The 12165-nt window shown below is 35.1% G+C and overlaps 1 protein-coding gene across 8 annotated transcripts in view; it reads right to left on the reverse strand.

Moving 5' to 3' along the window:
* The window catches only part of XRN1 (5'-3' exoribonuclease 1), a 100823-nt gene that overhangs the window by 40762 nt on the left and 47896 nt on the right, over positions 1 to 12165 (reverse strand). For all 8 annotated transcript variants that reach the window (XM_057738241.1, XM_057738243.1, XM_057738240.1 and 5 more), the window contains exons 21-25: positions 9601 to 9763; positions 8796 to 8909; positions 6595 to 6693; positions 3588 to 3703; positions 2931 to 3077 (exon numbers count right to left, since the gene is read on the reverse strand). In XM_057738241.1, the coding sequence (XP_057594224.1) occupies positions 2931 to 3077; positions 3588 to 3703; positions 6595 to 6693; positions 8796 to 8909; positions 9601 to 9763 (639 nt within the window). The remainder of the gene's footprint in view (positions 1 to 2930; positions 3078 to 3587; positions 3704 to 6594; positions 6694 to 8795; positions 8910 to 9600; positions 9764 to 12165) is intronic.

A 12165-nucleotide genomic window follows, 5' to 3' on the forward strand; every position in this document is an offset into this window, starting at 1 on the left:
AGACAGTTTTAGGAAAAAGTCTACAAGATGAAAACGGAACTGAGAGGTCACATGATCTGTTTGACTGTATTAAGTTTTTCATCTATGGCACAGAGTTTGGGGCTGAATTAGTTATGTGAACAAAGATAAGAAACAAATGAATAAACAACACAGAAAAAACAAAAATGTGTACAAGAAAAAAAAATGTGTACAAAGAAAGGAAATGCAATACTCTACAAGATCCAGAAGTGACCATTTACATTATCTTAATCAAGTAAACCTTAAGTACAGATTTAATTTTAAAAGTTGTGATAAAACTATAACGAGAGGGGAAATATGTGTGTAGGAATGTTAAGGGAATGGGGACTGCAGGTAGTAAAAGAAAGCTAAAGCTTCATCATTCATGGTAGGAAATCACTGGATATGTCAAGTTGAAAAATCAAGAAAAAGCAATCTAACTATGACATTTTTAAAGAAACATGGAGGTAAATAGAAATCAGTTGAAATCTCTCCCCCACCCCCAATAAGACATATTGAAGTCTCAACTCCTAGTACCTCAGAATGTGACTTTATTTTGAAATAGGGTTTTAAAAGAAGTAATCAAACTAAAATGTCATTAGGGTAGGCCCTAATCCAATATGACCAGTGTCCTTATAAAAAGGGGAAATTTGGACATAGAGATAGACACAAACAATGATGATATGCAGTAAAGGAAACCATAAATAAAACGAAAAGACAACCCACAGAATGAGAGAAAATATTTGCAAATGAAGCGACTTACAAGGGATTAATCTTTAAAATATACAAACAGTTCACGCAGCTCTATGTCAAAAAAACAAGCAACCCAATAAAAAAAATGGGCAGAAGATCTACATAGACATTTCTCCAAAGAAGACATAAAGATGGCCAAAAAGTACATGAAAAGATGCTCAAATCACTAATAATCAGAGAAATGCAAATCAAAACTAGAATGAGGTATCACCTCACATGGGTCAGAATGGCCATCATCAAAAATTCCACAAACAATAAATGCTGGAGAGGGTGTGGAGAAAAGGGAACGCCTCTACACTGTTGGTGGGAATGTAAATTGGTACAACCACTATGGAGAACAGTATGGAGGTCCCTCAAAAAACTAAAAATAGAACTACCATATGATCCAGCAATCCCACTCCTGGGCATATATGTGGAGAAAATCATAATCCAAAAAGATACATGCACCCAAATGTTCACTGCAGTACTGTTATTTATAATAGCCAAGACATGGAAGCAATCTACATGCCCACTGACAGATGAATGGATAAAAAAAGATGTGGTACATATATACAATGGAATATTACTCAGCCATAAAAAAGAATGAAATAATGCCATTTATAGCAACATGGATGGACCTAGAGATTATCATACTAAGTGAAGTAAGTTAGATGAAGACAAATATATGATATCACTCATACGTGGAATCCATTTTAAAAAATGATACAAATGAACTTATTTACAAAACAGAAACAGACTTACAGTTATCAAAAACAAACTTATGGCTACCAAAGGGGAAATGTGGTGGGAAGGATAAATCAGGAACTTGGGATGAACATACACACACTATTTATATAAGATAGATAACCAACAAGGGTATACTGTATAGCACAGGGAACTCTACTCAATATTCTGAGATAATCTGTAAGAGAAAACAATCTAAAAAAGAATGAATATATGTATATGTATAACTGAATCACTTTGCTATACACCTGAAACTAACACAACATTGTAAATCAATTATACTCCAATAAAATTAAAATTAAAAAAAAAAGATGACATAAAGACACATGGGGGGTTTCCTAAGTGGCGCACTGGTTGAGAATCCGCCTGCCAATGCAGGGGATACAGGTTTGATCCCTGCTCCAGGAAGATCCCACATGCCACGGAGCAACGAAGCCCGTGCGCCACAACTACTGAGCCTGTGCTCTAGAGCCCATGAGCCACAACTATTGAGCCCATATGCTGCAACTACTGAAGCCCACGTGCCTAGAATCTGTGCTCCGCAACAAGAGAAGCCACAGCAATGAGGAGCCCGCGCACCAAAACAAAGAGTAGCTCCCACTCACCTCAACTAAAAAAAAAAGTTCACGCACAGCAAAAAAGACCCAACACAGCCAATAAAATAAATAAATAAATAAATAAATATATTAAAAAAAAAAAGACACTGAGGGAGAAAACCATGTGACGATTGAGGACTTGGGTGATGCATCTACAGGCTAAGGAACAAAACTGGTTAGGCTACAAGAAGCTAGGAGAAAGATGTGGAACAGTTCCTTCCCTAGCACCTGTAGGGGAAGCATGGCCCTACCAACATCCTGATTTTGGACTCTGGTCTCCAGGACTGTGAGACAATAAATTTCTTTCATTTTAAGACATCCAGTTTGTGGTAGTTTAAGGCAATCCTAGGAAACTAGTACAGGGATCCTCAAATATGAGAAGGTTAGAAACCAGTGGAACAATGCAGAGAATATTCAATTGTAAATCAAAAGTAGAGATATCTCCTGTAAATCTTTGACACTAAATAACTCAGTAATCTTCGTACTCAGATTTCTCATTTTTATAATCAAGAGCTAAGATTTGTTGATTCACTATGCCGAGAGTTGTTTTGTTTATCCATACTAATCCTCTTACTACTGACACAGACATACAGAGTAGTGAATAATTTATGATAGTAAGTTAAGGAAATTTTTAATTAAAGAGGCCTATTCTCATCATCCCTTTTCATTTTGAATACTATAAGCACAGTATTTTTCTACTCGATTTTAGCTACTGGCTATGCTGTTCCATGATACTACATTAAGTTTATATTAACATATGTCATATTTTACTAAAAGAAACATTTTTCTTATCAGCAAGGGAAAACAGTTATCACATTCCTATGTTTTTGGATGCCTAGTAGGATCTTGCTAGGCACTTACCTCTCCAAGTACTCTGCAATAAGTTGTTCTGCTGCAGATGAATACATCCATTCACTTCCAACTTTCTTAGTATATCCAGGTACCTCCTCATTTTTTTTGTTGAATTTGAGATTCAAACCCACATTTGCTTTATGGTCTCCATGAGGGCTGAATTTAAACCACACACACACATACACACAAAAGTTTTAAACTTTTGTTCAAAGAATACAAAGTTTTGCTTTCAATTTTTAGAAAAGTTTAGTCTTGATTGGTTTTCTACGTGTTAGTTATGGTTATTTCCAAACTAGCAGTAGTAGAAAAACTAGAGGAAAGGCTTCAAAACCCCAGTTAACAAATCATATAAACAGATTATGTAATTAGAGAGGAGAATGAAATAAGAAAATGCAGGGAAGTATATTATTTAGATTCACACACACCTTCTGATACCTTTTTTCAAGGTTCAATTTGTTAGCTGCTAAAAATAAGAACTGTCTTTCCAACCACCTAAAGCATGTGCCATTTAGATGAAAGATCACCATCAGAGGAATTTATGCATAATTTTAAAAGAAAATTCAGAGCAATTAATAAGAGAAAATAAATACTAAAATAGTAACCCTTTTATGTTTATCATTTAATTTTTTCTGCCACTTTAAGTAAATTTCTCTAACATAAACTTACTTTCTCCTAGATCCTCTTCCAATAAAAATACTTCCTGTAAACCTTGAAACAAGGTATCCACTCACTCCAAGGCGACTGGCCAACACATATCCTGGGTTGTACTTTATAGAATATTTCTTTAAATGTAAAAACAAAAAGGTCAATTACGAAAACACAAATCATTAAAGCAGCATTTCTTTACCTTTAAAATCTGGAGATAATTAAGACATCACTAACATTTTAGACTGTGGCAATGTAAAGATTCTCAAAAGTAAGTGACCTATCTTCCTCCCCTCTACTCCTGCTTTTTTAAAACGGATTTATGGGCAGAATTTTTCTGCTCCTCTTTCTCCTTAAAGAACAGAAATCCCAAGGAAGAATGAAAGGGGGAGAAAGATACAGTTTGTGACACTGCCTCAAGAAATAAACTCTACTGTAAGTACTACATGGCAAACTCTGTAGGCGAGAACTGTTTTTTAAAAGTTAATTTTCATATTCTAAGAAGGACCTGGTAAAGTAACTGGGGCAAAATGAGGTCTTGATAATTATTACGTTGAATTAAAACATGAGTATGTCATCAAAAGAGTTGTTACCAAGCAAAATTAAGAGTGTCCTTCATATATAGATAGGAGTAATATTGGTTTCCCCTAATTATTTATTATCATATGAAAATAACAAGTATGAATAGGCTCATAATTAATACATTATTAATATAATTCAGTCAATAAAATGTAACCTGTATTTGTGTCCTTAAAGGAAGAAACTATGAAGACAGTCAAATCAAAAAAAAAAAAAAAAGATCAGATCAATACAGCTTTAAACCAGGAAGCAAATTACTCACAAATCCAGTACCAACTGGGGTAAGCTACCATATATTCCTAACATCATGCATGTAACACTAATAATACATACTTATTTTATATGGATTTCATAGACTATATTCATGTAAATATATAAATATAATAAATATACTATATATAATAAGTTATACACATACTTTATATTCTTAGTTCATAGGACTATAGGGATATTTTATCATCAGTAAAGCAAAATTTCCAGAGACTGGTAAGGATTTTTTTCCACCGCTATTTTTTTAATGATCATGTCTACAATGACCCCTAAATGGATAAATCTTTTTAGTGGCCTGGAACATAAAGTCACTATTAAAATACATTCATATGCCAGTAAAGAATGCAACACAGGTTTTCCATCAAAAATATTATCAGATTTAGAAATAATACAGACAAATTAAGTATGCTTTCCAAAATAGAAAGGAAGAATTAAAGCAACAGTTCTCTATCATGGGTAGTACCACTTTCTAATAAGCATTTGAAGATGTGTAGAGGCACATTCAGTTTTGACACAGGCTATGAGCACTTAGTGTCCAGAAACCAAAGATGCCAACTGTCCTGCTACATACAGGGCAGTCCTATTTAACACACAGTTGTGTGTGTTAAATGCAATTAGTATTTAATTGCATTTGTAATCGCTCAAAATACAATTAGTACTCCTTTCGAAAAATTCTGGGTTATGGTATAATTAAAATGAATTAAATCACCACAAATATTCTAGAAATTATAAAATAAAAGTTGGAGAAAGAAGGCTTGAGTAAAAGTTAAAGAAGGTATGTAAAGAGAAAGAAAGTATACTCGAGAAGGCATGCCTAGCAACACTGTACCCTTAGAACTGGGCAGGCCAGATCTAAAAAAAAAGTCAGGGATGAAGCAACAAGTTCTTCTGCCTCCACTGACTCCCAAGCAGAACTCCAGTTTCTTCATCTAAAGGGCCACTCTCCTGATTTCCTGACTATGCCTTCTGAATTATTTCTCCAAAAGAGACTCGATGGCAAGATTTTAGGGACTTCTCTGTTTTCCATACGGTTCCTCATGGGTATGCTGATGCCTAATGCCTTAAATTCATTTCACAGGAAATAAAGTTTTAGATTTTACCACTAGCAAAAATAAAATGTAACTAGCAGCAGCTGGTTGAATGTGAATTAATTTCAGTCAAGTCAATTATCTAATCAATCAATGAAAACAAATGACAGCTATCAGGATCACCCCCTTTTTTTCACAGAGAATAATAAAAGGGTGCCATGAACTTAAGTGCAGTTTTAAGTGCAGTTTTCTCCAGGGACCATTCATCTTTAGCTGAGTAGAGACATACAACCTTTGCAAGAGGGTCATTTGTCACTTGTAACTAAAAATGCAGACTTCGGGACTTCCCTGGTGGTGCATTGGTTAAGAATCTGTTTGCCAATGCAGGGGACATGGGTTCAATTCCTGGGCCGGGAAGATCCCACATGCCGTGGAGCAACTAAGCCCGTGCGCAACACCTACTGAGCCCATGCACCGCAACTACTGAAGCCCGTGTGCCTAGAGCTGGTGCTCCACAACAAGAGAAGCCACTGCACTGAGATGCCATGCACTGCAATGAAGAGCAGCGCCTAATTACCGCAACTAGAGAAAGACTGCACGCAGCAACAAAGACCCAATACAGCCAAAAATAAAATATATAAAATAAATCTTAAAAAAAATAAAAATAAAAATGCAGACTTTAACTATGAAAGGTTTAAAAAAACATAAGTCTATTCCCAGAGGGTATGCTAATCAACGTGCCACTGGGAATTCCCTGGAGGTCCAGTGGTTAGGACTTCGCATTCTCACTCGCAAGGGCCCGGGTTCAATCTCTGGTTGGGAAACTAAGACCCCACAAGCTGCACAGTGCAGCCAAAAAAGAAAAGAAAAAGAAAGAAAAGCCACTTACAAGCTTGAACAAAATAATCCATAACAACTATTACAGATTAATAGTGGGATTTCAGCATTTTTTTCCCCCAAAGATCTGCATGAAGTTTTGAGCACAGATTCCACTTATTTTTAACTAATACCAGATGCAACTGTGAGAGAACTTAATCAGTGTTAGATAAAATATTTGCGGTAATTCAAAGGAGGTACCAAAAATACCCTTCTAACATTTTAAAAGTTAATCAATTCTAAATTAAATAAGTAACACGGACTATATTACTCACATGCTGGTTCTGTATTAAAGCATCAAGATTGGGTTCACATGGAATACTGAAAACCACACGAATCCTGCCTTCTATAATCACATCCCCTGAATCCTGGACCTTGGAGGGGGGAAAAAAAAATCACAGTATGTTTTAGTCTCTTTCATCACCTTTATTTACTTATTTTTCTACTTATTTGAACAGTGTTTATTATTTCATTGTATAAATACAGTAAGACAATAAAAGTAGACAGTGGAAAATTTCCTTGAATTCGTAAGTGGATGTGCTTATAAGTTTGAGTCACTGTACCTTGTTTTAACCAGTTGTTAACCAGCCTTTTAAAAAAAAATTAATTTGTAAATAATTTCAAACTACCAAAAAACTGCAAAAATAAAACAAGTCAAAGAACATTTACCCAGATTCACCGATTATGAAACATTTTACTCCATTTAACATTTGTGCTCTATGTATGCTTTTACATATACATAATTATTTTCCAAAACTTTTTAAGGGTATGGTACATATATCACGTCCATTACTCCTAAATATTTTGGTGCATATTTCCTAAGAAGAAGCATATCTTATTATATTACCACAGTACAGTTATTAAATACATAAATTTATGACACAATACTTTAATCTACTGTCCATATACCAATTTTGTCAGTTGACCTAAAAATGACCTATATTTATAGAAAACTATTTTTTCCCTCTACTACAGGATCAGGCTAGGATCAGATATCGCATTTAGTTGCCATATCTCTTTAGCCTCTTTTAATCTAGAATATATCCAGAGCCTCTGTCTTTCACACACTGACATTTTGAAGAATATAGTTCATTCCTCCTTTTCCTACCCTGCCTTTAAAAAAAAAAAGTTCTACATTTTGGATTTGTCTAGTGCTTTATTGTGATTAGGTTCACATTATATATTCTCAGCCAGAATAGTGCATAGGGGATGTGTCCTTAGCAGGGTATCCCATCTGGAGGTACATGATGTTCATCTGTTCCTCAGTGTGATGTTAATTTGGAGCATACAATCAAGATGTTGCTCAATTTCTTTACTGTACAATTATACTTTTTTGTTTTCTTTGCAACTAAACAAATAATCTATAGGGAGACATTTTCTAAGACCATGAAAATATCTTGCTCTTAATCAAAAATTCCCCTGGGAAAAAAAATTTCCCTGAGATTTAGCTTCCAATGATGACTGTTGCCCGATTCAATCTGAATCATAATGTATTGTTACATGATGATTTTCCAATGCCCTCACTCCCTCCACAATTATCCTTGACATGATACTATAAGCAAAAGCCTTTCCCTTCCCCATTTATTTACCTATTTATTATCACTATGGAATCATGCATTCCTATTCCCCACCCCAAATGGTTTATAATTCAATATGTACTCAATTATTTTGGTACTTACTCCCAGATTTGGCCAGTAGGAGCCTCTTTAACCTGGTTCCTGTGTTTATGTGATACACTCACATCACTCTTGCCTTTCCACATAACTAGAGGTTCTAGGCTCATCTTGTACTTATTCTGCCTCTGCCCTGTAATCAGCCATTTCTCTGAGAAGCTCGATTCCTTTTAGTGGGATATGATGTTAGAACTCAAAATCGGAGTGTTACATGCTACCAGGGTTGTTTCCAATCCTTTTGAGCAAATAGAACTAGAAAATATATGTATGTATAGGCAAATATGCATTCATATATCTATAAACATACATAAATATACCCATATACATGTGCCTATATATATACAACACACACGTATAAAGGTATTTTAGCAATCATGAATTCACATTAATACCTCCAATTCTAATCTGTCCCAACGGGTTCTTTCTTGCACTCTCTTGTTCTATACTTGCATGTACCTTTTCCCATGTGAGAGCTGGAGTTCCCTAAAACATCAACACAATTATAAATTCATCAATCCAATAATAATCTAAAGTAATTTCAGAATTGATTCATCCATACTACCACAATAAATAAACCTACGAAAAAAGAGATCAGAATCTGAGTTCTTCTTCCACAACCTCCTGATCTCAATGTGCTCAACACTAAAGATAGCCAATTACTGTGTTTAAAAATCAGATGAATGCTTTCTTATTTTCCCCTTCAGCATTACATTTTATTTTACACCTAAATGAAGAGAAGTTAAATAATTGTATTAACTTGAAACCAGAAAGAAATTTAATTAGTAATAATAACAGGAACTAACTTCTCCAGTGCATCCATAATAGGGTGTTCCCAGCATAAAGACCGTACTTCTAGGAGGAAACAAGTCATCCAACGTTTTGATATTGGAGAAACGGGAGTCAAAAGCTCGGATGTCCTATGTAGAATGAAATATAAAAGTGAATCATTACAGTCAAAATTTCTATAGATTGCATATCAAGTTTTTTTCCTATGGGATTGTGACTATGCTGTCTACAAATGTCAAATGTAAAGATTTTTTACATAACAATACTAGAAACTAGAATTTATTATCTCTTTAAAGTACTCTTCTAGGTACTTTACATATTTATTAGTCCATTTCATCCTCAAGACAACCCTCTGTGGCAGAGGCCATTACTAGCCCCACTTGAGGAAACTAAAGCACAGAAAGAAAGTGATGTTGCCCAAGGTCATATGGCTAAGAAGTCAACTCAGTCGGTGCTCTTAATCACTATGCTATACTGTTTCCCCCAAATTACATGAGCACTACATGCATGTAAAATTTTGTCCCCTTACAACATCTAAGATCACAAACAGAAAAGCAAATGCTTTTTGTATTTACTAATTTATTTAAAGCAAACCTTTTTTGAGAATAAAAATAAATAAATACAAAAGACAACTTTCCTAACCGTACACAGAATGAGTGTCCGAGTATGTTATACTCCTTTTAAAGACTACAGTATTTTGCAAATTACATTAAATAATAGTATCTGTTATATATTGCTGCATATTAATATGATATAGTCTTTTCTTTACACAGTGTGCAACAGTGTACGTTAAGATAGAATTGAGACTTGATGGAGACTTACTTTGACAATAGTCTGATAAACAAATGGAAGAACTTGCTTTGACCACTGTTTCTCTAGACGGACTTCGCCATTTTGATTTATTTGATATTTACGACCTGTGAGTAACTGACCATATACAACTGCAGATGTTTCATTTATTATAATTCCTTTTCTTCTCAGGTAGCTCAAAGAAAAAACAGAAAAGAAATACAAATGTGTATGAGTCTGTATGTATTTTATGATGATAATCATCATTCAAACTACCAACTCATAATCAAATGCTTAAATAAACTTTAAATAAATATGCTAGCAGTTCTGAGTACCTAACTTAAGACTGCATTATTCTGCGGCTACCTTTCCCAAAGTCTGTAGGATTAAATAAGAACTCATAGAGTTGTGAGAAATTCCTGTGTTTCACATCCACTAGGCTGGCTATAACAAAAAACAGTGAAAACAAGAAGTGTTGGAAAGGCTGTGGAGAGACTGGAACACTTGTACACTGCTGATGGGAATGTAAAATGGAGCAGCCACTGTGGAAAACAGTCTGGCAGTTCCTCAAAAAGTTAAAGACAGAAATGCCAAACAGCTCAGCAATTCCACTCCTAGGATATAACCAAAAAGGGCTTCCTAGGTGGCGCAGTGGTTAAGGATCCGCCTGCCAATGCAGAGGTCACGGGTTCGATCCCAGCTCCAGGAAGATCCCACATGCCGCGGAGCAACTAAGCCCGTGTGCCAAAAAAAAAAAAAAAAGGATATAACCAAAAAATCAGAAACAGGTAATCAAACAAATATTTATAGACCAAAGCTCAGAGCAACACTATTTACAATAGTAAAAAGGTAGAAAGAAGCCATATGTCCACCAACAGATGAATGCACAAACAAGAGGTTATCCATATGCATACAATTTCATATGCACACAATGAAATATCTGGCCATAAAAACAAATAAGTACTGATATATATTACAAGGTGTATGAACCCCCTAAACATGCTATGTGAAAGAAGCCAGGCACAAAAGGTCACATGTTATGTGATTCCATTTACATGAAACATCCAGAACAGGTAAATCCAGAAAGACAGAAAATAGAGATTGACAGGGAGGGGCATTCAGTGGGCCTTTCTGGTCTAAAGTAGGGGTTGGCAAACTATCACAACGGGCTAAATCCAGACTACCTCTGTTCTTATAAATAAAATTTTACTGGAACACACTCATTCACTTACTTAATATCTATGGCTGCTTTTGTGATACAATAGAGTTGAGAAGTTGTGATAAAAACTGTAAAGTCTACAAAGCCTGAAGTATTTACTACCTGGCCTTTACAGAAAAAGTTTGCTGACCCCTGATCTGAAGATACAGTCATTCTTCATTTGAGGGATATTTTCTTATCTCCTTTCCCTTTCCTCTTTCTAGAACTCCTATCAGATAGATATCAGAAATTGTGATTATTTTATTTTCAATTCTTTGTGCTTTTTGTCCTATGTGCTGAAGGAATTCCTCAGTTGATCTTTTAGCTCACTGATTCAGTTTTCAGTATGCCCATATTACTATTCAGACCATCTACTGAGCTCATTATAAAAATTATAATTTTATTTTTTGTGTATGTGCTTACACATAAATATATACATTATATAATATATACTATATATAGTACACAGTTACATAACATTATATATATATATTTTATATAGCAAAATTAAAATTATGGCAAAAAAACCAGATGTGTTCCCTACCCTTATGAAGCATACTATCTATGAAAAGTCTTTAAAGTAATCACACTCATAAATTTATTATTATGATTCTATTTATGTGCTATAAAAGAAAATTCAGAATGATGCAAGCTATGACAGGGGTGTCTAACTTACACTATTGGAAGGCAAAAAATGCTCTCCTTCCCCGCCCCCCCGACAGCTATGTTTATCTCCTTTTATGTTGGATAGCTTTTCATGGTCTTTTAAATTTTTTCCTGTTTAATCATCTTTGAATAAGGATCTTATGGGCTGGTATTAGCTCCTAAAATTGTAGAAGACGTATCTCCTTGAGTTCCCATTTACCAATGGATGCTATTATAGTTTAAACAGGAGGGCTGATGGATATATATTTATAACACCATTCCATGTGCCACTGCCAGTTTCTATTATTCTGTTTTGGTTTAGGGAATTCTAGTGTTTGGATGGAAAAAGAGAGGTACTATTAGGGTAGGATCATGGGACACAAAGGCACCATGAAAATCAGCATTCCACGGAGGGTTAGCTTCTTTGTTACTTAGTTTGTATAGACTTTGCACTTCTGAATTCAGGGGCATAGGCACTTGGGTGTAGGGAGGGTAGGGAAGTAGGGAAGAGGGAAGGATGAAGAACAAAGGAGAGTATTTGCTCCTATTTTTATTACTTACACGTGGCCAAGAAGTTCAGTGGCCTTAACAATTAGTAAAATTAACTCTCAAATTCAGGCAACTTATTAACTGTGTATTCCTAGTGTAAGTGATTATTTCCTTCCTTCCTTCCTTCCTTCCTTCCTTCCTTCCTTCCTTCCTTCCTTCCTCCCTCCCTCCCTCCCTCCCTCCCTTTCTCTCTTTCTTTCTTTCCT

This window comes from Hippopotamus amphibius, chromosome 6 (genome assembly GCF_030028045.1).
Source record: "Hippopotamus amphibius kiboko isolate mHipAmp2 chromosome 6, mHipAmp2.hap2, whole genome shotgun sequence".
Taxonomy (NCBI): Eukaryota; Metazoa; Chordata; class Mammalia; order Artiodactyla; family Hippopotamidae; genus Hippopotamus; species Hippopotamus amphibius.